Source organism: Cryptosporidium bovis, assembly GCF_009768925.1.
Source record: "Cryptosporidium bovis isolate 45015 chromosome Unknown contig_8, whole genome shotgun sequence".
Classification (NCBI taxonomy): domain Eukaryota; phylum Apicomplexa; class Conoidasida; order Eucoccidiorida; family Cryptosporidiidae; genus Cryptosporidium; species Cryptosporidium bovis.
Window position 1 is genome coordinate 159,612 of NW_027124998.1, and position 14,585 is coordinate 174,196.

At 33.8% G+C, this 14,585-nt stretch overlaps 8 protein-coding genes across 8 annotated transcripts; 3 read left to right on the top strand and 5 right to left on the bottom strand.

Moving 5' to 3' along the window:
• Positions 1–34: 34 nt before the first annotated feature.
• Positions 35–3,937, bottom strand: FG379_003607 (HEAT repeat family; the record flags this gene model as incomplete). The annotated part of the gene is made up of 1 exon (XM_067329236.1): positions 35–3,937. One exon carries the CDS (start codon positions 3,935–3,937, stop codon positions 35–37), a length of 3,903 nt encoding a protein of 1,300 aa, XP_067185413.1.
• A 1,564-nt stretch (positions 3,938–5,501) lies between these two features.
• FG379_003609 (WD domain) lies at positions 5,502–6,746 on the top strand (the record flags this gene model as incomplete). The annotated part of the gene is made up of 2 exons (XM_067329238.1): positions 5,502–5,992; positions 6,071–6,746. 2 exons carry the CDS (start codon positions 5,502–5,504, stop codon positions 6,744–6,746), a joined length of 1,167 nt encoding a protein of 388 aa, XP_067185415.1.
• Positions 6,747–7,353: 607 nt separating this feature from the next.
• On the top strand, positions 7,354–7,914 carry FG379_003610 (uncharacterized protein; the record flags this gene model as incomplete). The annotated part of the gene is made up of 1 exon (XM_067329239.1): positions 7,354–7,914. The coding sequence occupies one exon, from the start codon at positions 7,354–7,356 to the stop codon at positions 7,912–7,914; it is 561 nt and encodes a 186-aa protein (XP_067185416.1).
• Positions 7,915–8,148: 234 nt separating this feature from the next.
• Positions 8,149–9,066, bottom strand: FG379_003611 (uncharacterized protein; the record flags this gene model as incomplete). The annotated part of the gene is made up of 2 exons (XM_067329240.1): positions 8,149–8,538; positions 8,584–9,066. The coding sequence occupies 2 exons, from the start codon at positions 9,064–9,066 to the stop codon at positions 8,149–8,151; spliced, it is 873 nt and encodes a 290-aa protein (XP_067185417.1).
• Positions 9,067–9,401: 335 nt separating this feature from the next.
• FG379_003612 (uncharacterized protein) lies at positions 9,402–10,277 on the bottom strand (the record flags this gene model as incomplete). Its single annotated transcript, XM_067329241.1, has 1 exon — positions 9,402–10,277. The coding sequence occupies one exon, from the start codon at positions 10,275–10,277 to the stop codon at positions 9,402–9,404; it is 876 nt and encodes a 291-aa protein (XP_067185418.1).
• A 492-nt stretch (positions 10,278–10,769) lies between these two features.
• Positions 10,770–11,321, bottom strand: FG379_003613 (S4 domain; the record flags this gene model as incomplete). Its single annotated transcript, XM_067329242.1, has 1 exon — positions 10,770–11,321. The coding sequence occupies one exon, from the start codon at positions 11,319–11,321 to the stop codon at positions 10,770–10,772; it is 552 nt and encodes a 183-aa protein (XP_067185419.1).
• A 442-nt stretch (positions 11,322–11,763) lies between these two features.
• On the top strand, positions 11,764–13,059 carry FG379_003614 (uncharacterized protein; the record flags this gene model as incomplete). Its single annotated transcript, XM_067329243.1, has 1 exon — positions 11,764–13,059. One exon carries the CDS (start codon positions 11,764–11,766, stop codon positions 13,057–13,059), a length of 1,296 nt encoding a protein of 431 aa, XP_067185420.1.
• A 117-nt stretch (positions 13,060–13,176) lies between these two features.
• On the bottom strand, positions 13,177–14,241 carry FG379_003615 (uncharacterized protein; the record flags this gene model as incomplete). Its single annotated transcript, XM_067329244.1, has 1 exon — positions 13,177–14,241. The coding sequence occupies one exon, from the start codon at positions 14,239–14,241 to the stop codon at positions 13,177–13,179; it is 1,065 nt and encodes a 354-aa protein (XP_067185421.1).
• Positions 14,242–14,585: the final 344 nt, after the last annotated feature.

A 14,585-nucleotide genomic window follows, 5' to 3' on the forward strand; every position in this document is an offset into this window, starting at 1 on the left:
AAGGGTCAGAAGAAAGTCATAGTTGAGGTAGCAATCAAAAAAGATCGTCTGTTGCAGCTCTTGTTATGTCTACCATGAAAACATTTCTCGTTGCTTCATGTAGATTGTGATCAAATGAATCATTCTGTCCATTCCTGCCAATAACATTAATAGAAGGGACAAACAAGTTCTTGTTACCCTGATTTTTTTTTCTTGAAATGATTTTCTGTCCCGAGGCAGAGTTAGCATTCTTATTTTTATCACTCCCTGCTTCACTGCTGTTTTTGTGTTCTCTGGTAACGTTGCTCTTTTTCTTGCCGCTAGTGTTCTTACTCCTGTTTCTGCCACCCATGTACGAAACGGAACTACTAGTGTTGCTGTTAATCTCGTTGTAAATATTATCGGTACCTACTGGGCATGTAAATTTGTCATAGCTTCTGTAAATACCTGGAATGTACAAGACCGTATTAAGGGATTCATCCGAGTGAATGTTATTTGTATCATCATTAGTACTAAATTCTTTGCTGTCCTGCGAAGTTCTCCTATAAAGTTGCGGTCTGAAAAAGGCGTTCTCTGGAAATACATCTTTAATATTAACATCGTTGACGCCAAAAATACTATTAATATCAGACGTGATAACGGGATCGAGGTGTATTAGATTGAATTTAACTGGCAGCGAATTAGGCCTGACCTCCATAAGCATCATCTCGTATTCCATAGTCAAGTCCGAACACCTTTCACTAGAGTAATATGGCTTCTTAAAGTTGTAGACTAGAGAAGGAAGCGTAGAAGGCTTTCCTCGTGAACTCCTTCGTACAGCAGAGCTGTCACTATTGTCTATAACTGACCCCGGAACATTGTCTAAGCACCACAAAGATCCAATAACCTCCTCTAAATATAAGTTAAAGCATTTAATTAGTGGTTGTTGGTTCCAATTAAGAATATCATCGTATTTGCTTGTTCTTTCAATAACCGCTGATATATCCTTTACTGAAAACAAATCAACGCGTTTTAATTTACTTTTATCCAAAAATTTAATGTTCTGGAAGTTTCTAATACATTCAGAGTCCACTTCTGATAAATTCATTTGCTTACATGCAGCCACTATATTGCCACACTGAGCCAGCCTACCACTCTCTTTTATATGAGGTCCTATTATCCTTAGCCACGTTGACCTTACGTTTCTAACTGGATCTGAAGTTAACAATATAAGTGGATTTAAAAAGTAAGTGTTAAAAAAACCTCTCGGAATGTCTCTTATAAACCTATCACACATTTTAATGTACTCTTGCCTATGATGGTACTTGGTCGATATAGCAAACGTTTTTAATATGCACCAAATGAGTGCCATCTCATTCAGTAAAGATATTACCTCTTTCCCCTCCACCTTTCTGTTATTCTGGTATTCATATCCAATGTCGTGGTTGGTATTGTCTCTAATAACACCAATTGTCGATCCTGAATCCAAAGTTGCAGAACTTAGGCTTAAGTTCAACAATTTCCCAATACCATCTGATGTGGAAGATGAGGTAGAAATTGATGAAGAGGAGAGAGAATTATCACTGCAATTTTCTCCCATGTTAGGAGATACAAATACTTTAGTCCATTCGGAGTCTTTTGAAGGCGGATGAATTGGAAATGGCAAATCGTGCAAATTACCTCCATTTTGAAAATAATTCCATATATAAGGCGAAGAAAGTCTAAGAAGCGACGAAATGCAGTCTATAGCTTTTAATCTAACTGCTGATACCGGATCTAGAATAAGTGAGAAAGCAATAGGCGATATGTATTCCTGAGAGTGCTTCCCAGTAAATATCCCGTGTCCATTATAATATTCATACTCATTTTTGTCTACACAATACTGCTTTCTTATTAACTTGTTTCTTAAGTGAAGATCAATGCATATCCTCCTCATTTGTATAGCTAGTATATTTCTGCTTCTCCAGTCACTAGCACATGTTTCAAGTATTAAAGGAAGCTTTTTGAATACTGTTTCTATTTGATATTCAAATGGAAGGCACCTGACAATGTCAGAGAGACAACCCAGTATTGCTCTTTTTACCAATACATTGCTATCCAATAAAAGTTTGTCTAACACCAATAAAAGTGGCTCAAGTTTCTCGGAAACATGGGAACATGAGCATGAACAGGTAATTTTACACATGTTTCCAGTAAGCACGCTTTTATTTAAACTTCTGCCCGAATTTCCATTAATATTAGTATGGTAAAAAAGATCAACACCCTTATTTATGGTATTGTTTTGCTCATCACGGTCAAAATTTGAATTCATTGATCCAGAATCCTTGTGACTCTTTAATAAGAAGGATAATTCCAAATAGTTTCCAACACCATTATTATTAACTAAATTCGGAAAGTAACAAGATCCACTCATATGCTCACTTTCACAAGGACACAATGCATTAGCAAGTATTAATGAAATTGAAGCTGCTATTGGAAGTCTGACGGTATATCTAGGGTTTCCTGCCAAACGTGACAATAATTCACAAAATCTATCCCAATTTGAAGACCCCACATGTGAAAAAACTGCTGCAAAACTAAATGAACAAAAATACGCAGGATCTTCTATACCCCCTTGTCCAAATGTAAGCCCCAGTTGGTTGCCAAAAGGGAGCAACTTTATTTCATCCTTCAAAATACCGTCCATAATGCCTGCAAGTTTGTCTTGAGTGTTTTCCGTATCCACACAAACTAAACTGTTGTTAATATTAATGTCGTTTTTAATATCCATTTTATCAACTTCTTTAGCATTATATTCTGAATTCACATTAAGAATGTCAGTATTATGTATTGATTCATTTAGATATTCATCTTTTGGAGCATTATTTTCCATGGTATCCATTGAAAGATAAAGATCAAGTATCTCATTAGGTACTTTTTCAGGTTCGGGAAAAAGTGTAATTAAAGGTCCAAGTTGTTTGAGATACTCAATTCTAATATCATCGACGAGAACACACTCACGATTTAAATCTAATAACAAACAAAAAAAATTATTTTCGGAAATGATGTTTATGCTGCTTGAAATACCCAACAGCACCTTAACTGCACAAAGTCTAACCATATATGTATCGTAAAGTATAAGTCTTTTATATGTTGGAAATATATCACCTATTTCTTTGTTTATTCTTATGATCTCACATAAATTCATTGCCGCAAACATTCTTACTCTCTCACTGTGATCATCACCTAGACATCTCATTTGAGGTATTATGTATTGTCTGCACAAATCTTTGCCAACATACTCTGCCAGTCCGTTTAACATCCATGTTGATAAACACCTAGAATCCTCATTCTCAAGGTCATTGGCTAGTGCTAAGCCAATAGACAAAATGTACTGGACTCTGTCAGAATGCCTCAGATGGGAACAGAGTGTTATACTCGCCTGGCAAGCCACTTCCTTAACAGAAATACTTGAATTTTGGGAGAATTCACAATTTGCTGAATTCTTCAATCCAACTTGTCTGTTGTTAGATGCTGCTCTTGCTTTAATCCCTCTTCCTCCTTCAAGTGATCCTTTTTTCTTGTCATCCGTTCCTCTACATTCAAGAGACTCATCGTCGTATATACCTTCAAGAAGAACACTCTTAATTATTGGAATAACACCAGATATAACTGTTTTGTAACCTTTTTCAGGTTCTGACTGCACTAAAAATCCGACAAAATCTCCCAATATACTCAGTGTTCCCCTCCTAACCTCCTCATCAGTGTCCTTAGACAAACGCCTTATTACTGGAAGTAGCGAATTTACTGTGCTCACAAAACCTATATCGTAGCAAATATCTATAAATTCTCTTATGACCACTAGTCTTTGCAACACCACCTTTGAGCTCGAATATTTAACTGCCTTTTCCAATGGAGACAGGTTGTCCGCAGCCCTTAACAACGAACGGTCGTAACCTAAACGCTCCATTGAAGAATATAAGTTGGAAGAGCTTGGCATTACTTACGCACCTCGTCTATATTCCAATTAAATGAATTTATTTGCAATTGATTCCTCTCCTATATAATCGCCTTAATTCGTATTAAATATTATTCTATATATTAATTATGAATTTCTCACCCCTTAACCACTTTAAAAGTTGTTAAGATGTTTTCTATTGCCAAGTACATATAGCAATTTGAAATAGATTTGGAATATACAAATGTTTAACTTGTATATTGTACAACAAACCTACCTACTTAAATAGGTGTTTTATTTAAGTTACAAATTTCCTTCGATCCCTGTAAAGGTCAATTAATAAGAGGAGATGTGCCCCTTGGACAAAAATTCAATTAGAAAGTTTCATCCTTATTTTTCTTTAATGAATTACTTAAGCAATTGTGAAAACAAAAAACCACTTTCAAAGTTAGTAAAAAGCTCTACAGCAACAATACAAGCAAAGAAGGTAATAAGAGCAGATATCTGTATGCTTTTGTTTTTATTTCTCAAAAATAAAACAATATAGTCACTATCACCTCATTATTTGGGAATAATAAGGCACTGAGGGTCCCAGACTTTAGTGCACTTCCTACACTAAACTCTCGTAACCTCCAATAAAATACAGCTTCCCCTTTCCCTCTTTGTTAACTTGTCTACTATTTTAACTTACTCTTAGCACGTTTCTCAGTTTATATTTCTATTCAATTCTCTCTTTTCTCTCCTTACATTTCCGCCCCTAGCTATTTCATATTTACCAACGTCTTGGATAAAAATCAAAAAAAAACTATGGCCCGCTTATTTACCCAGTAATTGCAGAAAAAAATGATTTCTGTAATATGGCAATTAATTACGTATATTTAAAAAAGGTTAAAATTCTGTCAATCTGCATTTGTTTTTCCTTGGTGAAAATTCCATACTTTTATTACGGCAGGAGCCATTTCTTCTCAAAATACTTCCTTGTCAAATTAAGTCAGGTCCGATCCTTTAAACTTATTGGTTGAAACGCACAAATTTCAATAGTACTATTTTTCGAGCATCATGCATTATAGTCATGTGACCACACACGTAATTTTAGTTATAATTATCTGCCTTTGTCATTTGTATTATTAAAATAACTTAAAACTATATATGAAGAGGCAAAATCGTAGATATTTAAAACTGTTCTCACTAAAATAGGTAAAACTATTGGTTGCAGCTTAGTAGTCTCGGCCATGCTTACATTCGTATATCGTAACATGTATATAAATAGACCGCTCTTATTACTCCATTTTTTTCTTTTAGTAATTGTTACGTTTCAGTATGACAACCGTCTATTTTATCCCTCTATTTTTATGTCACCCGCAGATTTAAATACTGAACCTGAAAAGCGATTATCTTTGTGTTTTACATAATGCTGATTAAATTTTGAATATTTAATTCGGGATAACTTTGAGTAAGGTGTGAATTAGCTGGTCAACTGGAGAGAATAGACAAACTTATATATGCACTGTGATTCAAATTTTAAAGTTTTGTCAGCGCAAGCATAACAGCCGTTAAATTTTATTCAGTACTAAAAAGTCATACTCTACGAATTTCTATATCAAAAATGGAAATATTATCTGCACTTGAATGCAAATATCCCTCAGATTGTATTTATTTTAGTAGGAAAAACAGTGATTACCTTGGAGCTGGACTTTACTTTCTTGAAGACGAACAAACGCAAAGAAGAGTCGGGGGAGTTTCAATTTACAATAGAAAGAAAATAATAGATGAATTTTCAAGAAACCCTAAAGCAATATTAACTGAAGATGCTTCCAAACCTGAATTATTTATAAACACTGAATCAGGTGTAGTTAATTTTGAATGGGATAAATTTGGCAGCGATTTCTATACGAATAGTGAATACGACCATAATTGTTCGAACTCCAGTTTAGAGCTAATAACATGTCTATGCTCAAATAAGGCAATTAAGTATTATTCCGTTGACCTTGAATCTTCAAATTACACATTATTAAACAGCATTAGATCGGAAAATGTAGATGACAACAATAACATTATAGGTTTGGATCTTTCTTCCGTTTCGATGTATGGAACAAAGTAAGTTTTTCTCTTTTTTCAATTTATTTCTATTAAATAATTTTTCACTTTTTTTAAATAATTGATTTATTCTGCTAGGAAAACAAGTTATAGCATCTCTGACGGAAGAGTGTTTGTAATTAAAGATATGGAGTTCATCGATACCGAGTTTACTGCTCATGATAAGACTGAAGTTTGGACTCTATCTTTTTTAGATAATAATCATGGCAATATTCTCGCAACTGGAGGCGATGATTGCGTAATTTCATTATGGGATCTGAGAACGAACAGTAATTCCATATATGATGGCGTCATTAAAAACTTGAATGCGCACTCTATGGGTGTGACATGCATTGAAAAATATGATTATTCACAAGATCACTTATTTTGGTCAGGTAGTTACGATGAAACACTTTCACTTTGGGACATTAGAAACCTTTCTATCCCTATACATAAGACTAATGTTGGTGGTGGTGTTTGGAGAATAAGTGATTTAAATTACAATGGTAATAGTCATTTGATCGGTCTTGCTCTTTGTTATTTCGGGTTTAAATTTTACAATATTAACGCGAGGAGTGGCATTAATTCTCTAACTGAGGTTGCATCATTACCTAATGAATCAGAGAATAATGACTCAATAAAGCATAAATCAATGGTATATGGGATAGATATATTACATAATTACGATGATAAAAGTCCCAATTCTGTTTTATCTGCAACGTGCAGCTTTTACGATAATACCATTATACTTTCAAGTGTTCCCCTGTCAGATTAAGTGTTACAAAACTCACTTCAGACATCAGAAAGCGAAACTTTATTTATCTTCAATATTTACTTTAAGTTATATATATATACACACACACACACACGATAGTACCTATTCCCACCTTTATATGAGTCTATTTGTCTTTGCCTTTAAAAGAGCTCTCTATCGATGGTCATAGAAACTCAAACTAACATGCCAATACTCTGTTTTGCTTACTTATTTCCAAAGCCAAAACTATTGTTATTATCTCCCTATTTGTCTTTTCCCTTGCTTCCAATCGATAAATTTGCATCATTTCTACTTCGAAAAATGGCGCCTGTACCATAGACCGACCCGCCTGTATTATATTGTGATAATGGCATCCAAAATACCTTGTACCGAAGCTTTGATGGAAAACTTTTCCTAAGTCAGAATAATCGCACATACATAGTGCGTGAAACAACTTTGATTTGTGTAGTAAGTAAAAGAGGTGTTGCACCAATAGGAAGGAAGATAGTGGTTACCTAATATTGAACTTAATATAGACAATAGGTAGATAAGTGTGACTTTTGGTCGTTAACTCGTCTAGTTTCTCGTATTTAGATGCAAATACTATTTAGTTTAAGTTTTATCCATGATGAGTTCCGATGAGAAGAAGCTTTCTGCTCTCAGGAGCAATATTAAAGAGAAAGGAGACTTTAGTTACTACTATGCACATAAAAACAATAATAACGACCTCAAAGACGCCAAAATATTTCAAGGTCCAGGAATAGTTACTGGTGGACAACCTATTCTTTTGCATAGCGGCGAGGATGAGAGCAACGGTGAAAGTACTAATAGTAGTTCAAAGGAAAATGGAATAAAGATAAGCAAGTACTCTTGGTCCGACTGTAAAGATAGCATAGAAATATACATTATGAAGGATGATTTGCCGAAAATGATACCTAATGAACCAGAAATCACAATTCAAGATAAACCCAAATTAGAAGTTACTTCTAATTCGATTTCGCTCGAAATCATCGCCAATAATATCTCGTGTAATTCAAAAGTACACAAATTAATACTAAACATTTCCAATTTATCAAACTTCATTGACCCGGAAATTTCAAGAGTTAAAGTGTCAGACAAAAAAATCACTGTTATTTGTTTCAAAGATGATAGTGAAACAAAGTGGTTTTCTCTCACTAAACCTATTTAATTACCTAAGTTTACTGTCCATATTTTGCATTCCTCACTCGTGTTTTCTTAACAATGTACCTTCGTATTTCATGTATAATACAACAAAATACATCCAAAACAACATGAACTTAGAATATGCTTTTCCCGTCTTCTATATTTAGATTGCTGAGCGTCTTTTGATTAATCGGGACTCTCTTTAATCTTGCACTAGAAAAAAGGTGATAACAACTTTGTTAGTGTTTTAATTACAAACTTACCCGCATGTAGAACATATTGGAGCCTTAAATAGCGAACAAAAAATTGATAGACATGAAGAACATACATATCCTATGTCTACTTTATTGTGGTGGCAAAAACATACAACCAAACCTGTCTGTTTCGACTTATTTACTCTTACAAACGTTTTATCTCTTGCTTCTATTGAAGGCAAGAAGTGAAATATCAGGAACGTTATTAGTCCTTGATCGTTATATTCCTTATTATATACCATAGAAGTATCGTTATTGTTGCCTCCACTACCTTCTAATACTATTGAGTCGATCACTTCCCTGTAACTCAAGTTCAAACCGTTACAAATGTCCACAAAATTGTTTAACAATGATGATGGTTCTTTTGAAACACTTAATATGTCCACAACAACTCCCTATAAGCCGTTTGATAGTTACTAGATAATTCGCTTTAAACTTACCAACTTTTGCGATGCAAAACCTGCGTTTAGTAACGACACATATTGAGTTATATAGTCGTCTTTTTTTGATGCATCTATAACTATTATTCTGTCTTCTAATGATCTAGAAAAGGCGTTCTTTCTATTTTGGTTTATTTTACACAAACACTTGGATATTACTGAACTCAGTAGCATATCCCCTAAATTAATACTACTACTGTATCCATTCAACTTATTTAATAGCTCATTTCTCTCCATATCTACTGTTAAGTTTGATATATATCCCTCATATATTAAATAGTAGCCGTTTGAATCGCATAAATACATGTTCAATCTTTTTTTTTGGTCTCCCTTTATGTTATATAATCTCGAAAAACGTACTACTGAACTCCAAACGCCAGTTCCCGTTACCAGTATATTGTTCAATTCTCCACTTCCCTCAGACTCTTCTTTTCCCGTAAATATGCACCTTGAATCTAGTATTAAATACAATGTACTGTCCATACTGCGTTATTTTTGTTCATTTCAATGCGTTTACTCCTATTTTTCCCTTTTGACTATTTCGTATTCCTCAATGTTGCCTTCCTGTTCGTCCTACATAAATCGGAATGTCTAAAATAAACATACAGAACAATGTCACATATATTGATCTATCTAGAAGTATATAAATCACTTTAGAAAAACGAAAAGTTTACTTTTATACTAAACTAGGTAAACAAACAGTTGCCGCTAAAAGACTATATGACATTGACTAATGGTATTACACCCAATAAAAAGCTTACCCACTATTGTTATTATTATATAATGTTAATACTAAGTCTTAGGATGATTATGGTTACTTAAGAGTGCTTTGGCCTTTTTTTTAAATTTTTACACCTAGATATATTTTTCCTGGAATGATTTTTCTTTTCAAAAGATATGTTTACGTTCTTTAAGGAACAGGACTCTTTAGCCCGCAAAGGAGTCGATGTAGAATTAAACATCTCATAATAAGTGATTCCTGTGGAGGAGGTGGAATGGTGGTTACTTCTATCTTCTGTGCCGTCGCGTCCTTTTTCTTCATTATCAGTTTTTGCATCTAAATTTGAGTTGAATGAAGAAATCCTTATAGTTTTATTGCATGAAATTGAACTTTCCCATCTGTCTCTTACCTTGAGGTAAAGCATCATTGCAGACTTTGCATCTTCTCTAGGGCAGTGCGAACCCTGTTGGATGTTTTTGTTAAGGATAAATTTCGTAAGTGTTTTAAGAGATGGTTTTTGCCTTAAAAACGAATCTTTTTGACTTGAGTCTATCTCACCCTTTTCAAGCAAAATTTTAACCAGAGTTTTTCTCAGTGGAACGTAAGTGGATGTATCTCTAATATCTGAATCAGAAGGAGACCATTCAATGACCTTAAAGTCATTAGAAACATCGTGACCTACGAAAACCAGACCTGCACTGCTGGTTTTCCTATAGTGTTCAACAATCTGAAGAAATCTACTTCTAATATTCTCGAATGGCTCACCGTTTTTAAGTACATTCCATGTCAAACCACTCCATTTGGTTCTAAAATTAGTTACCTTTTTACTTGGTCTCACAAACGCATCCATAAGAAGCTCCATTCTGTCGTTCACCACTGCTATTCTTCCTAAAATAGATATCTCTCCCTTAGTTCCACATCCTACCATCTCACAATCTATCGAAATAGCTCTTGGAAGAGAGCTTTTGTGCATTTTCAAAGTATACTTTTTATCCTCCTCTAGTTCAGGATCAAAAATTTGAGCTAATTAGATACACCTAACGGCATTCCTCATCATAAATTTGCTATGATAGAAACTATCTCTTTGTTTGTTCAGTATAACCCACTCAAGCTGTACTAATCACCAATACCTGGAACAATTGGATTATAAAAATTATATTTCAAAGCGCGCGCCTCTCCAAGGATCTCCAAATGTAACTTACAGGTCTATAGAAAAAATGAAAAAGTCAAAATTCTAAAAAATTCAAGACACTGCAATATACACAAATATACATATGTCTGTCTAAATAAAATTAAATGTATTGATAACACAAAAAGAAACCATATATATACTGAAGAAGGATATTTGTTTTTTCTATATATTTTCTGAATAAATAAAAAGGCAGTGATAATTACAAACACATAGATTAAAGGAGTAGGTTAATTTATTTCGGAGACTGCCAACGTTGTTTCAGAGAGAAAAGGTCTAGTTGCCCAAAAATTCAAAGTCATCATATTCTTTACAGAACTTTTGTTTAATGGATTTAATCTTAGATCCCTCTGTCCAAGTTATATGATCTTCCATCTCTCTGGAGATGTGAAACGCTGGATTTGTGACTCTATTTGGCCCAATTCTTACGTGACCCTGTTCAATTAACTTAACGGCATCTTTTAAATTTGGACAAAATTTAAGTTGAACCAAAACGACCCCAAGTCTTCTTCTACAAAAGGCAGAGGCAGAGAGTTCCTTCAGCACATCCAAACTGGTATAAGATGAGATTACTCCCATATTGTAGAGCTTCTTAAGCAAAATGTCTGAAATACTTTTTCTAAACTCGTCCTCTATAGGCAGTTTCCTAAGTCTCGATACGAGGCTGGTTATTTCTCCGCATAGTTTGTTGTATTTTGTATAATCCTCTCTATCCTGAATGTAGTATCTCCTCAATATTTTTGTTTCTCTCTCTCCATCTTCCTTCTTCCAGGAGTACAAGTTCACCTTCTTCAAAAGCTTCTGCTCGTGAAACTTTAACTTTCTCATCTTCAATAGAAGAAACAACAGAAAGAAGCGTCTATAAATGTGTTTCTTCTACCTCCTTTTCACTTAACTGTTGGGCCCAGTGGTCAACTTTAAACCAAAAAACCTGTAAATTCCCTTATATATCCACTTTGACAAAGAGCTGCCACCGCCTAAATGCACCCTATGCGCGCCAACTCTGATATAGTGTCAGTAATACATTTTTACTTGTATATTGTTTGATTTAACTCAAAACTGGAAATAAAAGAAAAGATTTGTTATTTCATTGTGTTGTTCTGTTTTGAGTTAAACCACAATTTGGACCACCATTGAAAGATTGAGTGAATATCACTAGAGACAAGATTATTTAGAAAACGCAAATTGTTTGAAAAGGGGAAGTGGCGATTTGACCGATACCGGTGTTTGTTTGTTATTTGTTTCGCATGAATCTCACTGGTATTCTGGAATGATTGGAGAGGTAGATAAATACTATGAAAACACTTACCTAAATACGGCTTTTCCGGAGAAAATTCGGTCAACTAATGATTTTAAGCGTAATTATCTTGACATTAAAAACTCCATAAGTGAATTAATCTCGGAAGATGTGAAAAATGATGAGGGAATATTGAGTTACTTAGAAAAAAATACCGAGGAGATTCAACTGAAAACGATTCCGGATGAAATAGAGAGAACAATAAATGACATTTTGGGTTCCGAAGATGAGAGTGAGTACCTTAAATACATAGATACGGATGTTATTGAGAAGGCTAAGAATTTGAGTCCAACAAGATCTACACAAAATAGGCTTTCAAGACTAGCGGGAAAGATAAAAAGCATACCTAATGATCTTAAAAGTTATGATGAAATTTTATCAAAAAGGAAGCAACAAAATGTTCTTAGTTCATATATATTGACAAGTTTGTCGAAAAATATCAGACTTAGGAAGCAGTTTGTGAGTGTCAACAGTATAGTATTTCCTCACTATCTTGCTAAAATTAAATTTGAGAAGGAGGTATTTGGCTCTGAAATGGATTCAATAAAAATTAATGAGGAATTATCTATCGATAATATTGAGAATGAAAAGAAGAAAGAGTTACAAAAGGTTGAAAATGGATCTGTGATAATAACTGTATCATTTTATCACCAAGTTAGAGGAATGAAAATCGCAGAGTTCGATATTTTAGATTCTCAGAAACTTTCATGTTTGAAGGACGCATTTAAATGTGAAGACTCAATATTGGAGGAAGAACTATTGAATTTTAATTCAACAGGAGGCTGTTTCGAGATAGGTGGTGATCTTTATGTAGACCTGAGAAACAAGAATTCCGTCAATTACGGCAACAAGTTAGTGGGATTTACGAAAAAAGATGAGAAGGCTGGAGTCTATGATATGGAAAACTTGACACTTTCTCAGATTCAAATTCCAATAAATAACCACTGTACATACATACACTCAGGGGACTGCGAGCATAGAGTTACTTTTACAAATATCAGAATATTTAGCCAAAAATATGATTGTCCCTATAAATCTGCGTACCCTATACAAACTTATTCCCATAGCAAAACTCTCACCTTCTGCGAGATATGCGGGGTAAATCAGGTTAAAAAGGCAATCTTTAATGCTATTAACTTGCCCAGAAACCCCTCCCAACTCTGTAACTCCTGTACATATGCATTTCTGTATGACAAAGAAAGTAAACAATTAGTTGAAAAGTGCACGATAAGGGCTATAAATTCCTCTCAATCTAGAAATAATCAGTAGATTAATGGAAAAGTATTGGATCTACGTTTTATAATCACTGATAAAAATAAATATCGCTAATTACTAAAACAAGATAAAAGCTGTTGTTATAATAATAGATACTATATAAGACTAGAACTACAAAGATTTTCCCATATTTGTCTTCTCCCAGTATTCTATGAACGAAGTAGCTCCATCTATCCCGCTTTTAACTATTGGAAGACCAGATATCTTTCCTTGAATATCTTGAATTAAGGCCAAGGAGCTATCTATACTTTTTGACTTTTGAATATCCCTTAGTGAGATCCCCTCACCTTTCTTTAAAGAAGCATTGTTCGAACTTATTCTACTCATGATATAATCTTTTGATGCTGACTTAATATTAATTTTGTAAAATGTTATATAACTGAGCATTAAAACTATATGTAAAGGCAAATTTCCCGTTGTAAATTGAGGTCCGTATATTGAGGATCCCAAGTCGTAGTTTATAGTACTTGTTTCCACATTATTTGTAAGTAAAGCCCTTACTTGACTAGTATCAGATATCTTATCTATATTGTTCCAAGCTAAAATACAAGATCCGTTTGTATTTGCTTCCTCCATGAAAACAACCAAAGGCCTGACACTATATCTAGTATCCAACCTCCCATTTTCGAGTCTTTTTACTCCAATATTTTTCGTAAATCCCATTGAATAGAGCATACCAAACAACGAATTTGGCAATAACTTAACTCCTGACTTGTCAACAAATATGTACTCTGGATCACCAAGTATTGATGAGTAAACTAAAATATCGGTGAAGCTTTGTCTATTTGAAAATATTACTTTTCTACTTTTAGTGGTTATTTCTAATCCGCCTTTTCCGTTCATTTGTTCTCTTAAATTTGTATTATTTTCAGAGACAGGAGCAATCTCCACGTTTTGTTCCATCCAAACGCATCCCATCACAAACAGAATTACTCTGGAAATACCTTTCAAAAATATAGAAAATAAAATTACCCTTATATGATCGAAGTACACCATCTCAATCAACAATGTGAAAAATAAGTACATCAAAATACTTGGAAATAAAAACACAAGCCTTATTGCTAATACTTGAATACTCGTTAACTTTTCCAATAAGCTAGATTTACTTTGTCCCCATATTGGGATAAATGGATTTATCCCTGTAGACTCGTCTGCAAATTGGCGAAACTTCTCCATTTTTTAGTGCTATCTATATAACAACCAAATATTAAGACCAAAACCTGGACCTATACAAAACCAAATCTCAAGATAAGAGTAATGTTGAGTTTTCACCGTAAATCACTTATTATCTGTGTTTTCAAAAAAAGGTCTCTTTTTATTCTATTTGTATCTAGTTTTTTACTTAATATGTTTAACCACTGTTATTTTATAATTGCACAAATTGCTAATTAACCCGGTACCGTATATATATTTTTGTATACCGGTATTTATTATAATATTAAAATATTAATGTAAACGAAAAAAAATTACGAATTAAGCAGCATATTTGATTAGTCTTGAACCAAAGAACTGACTTTTTT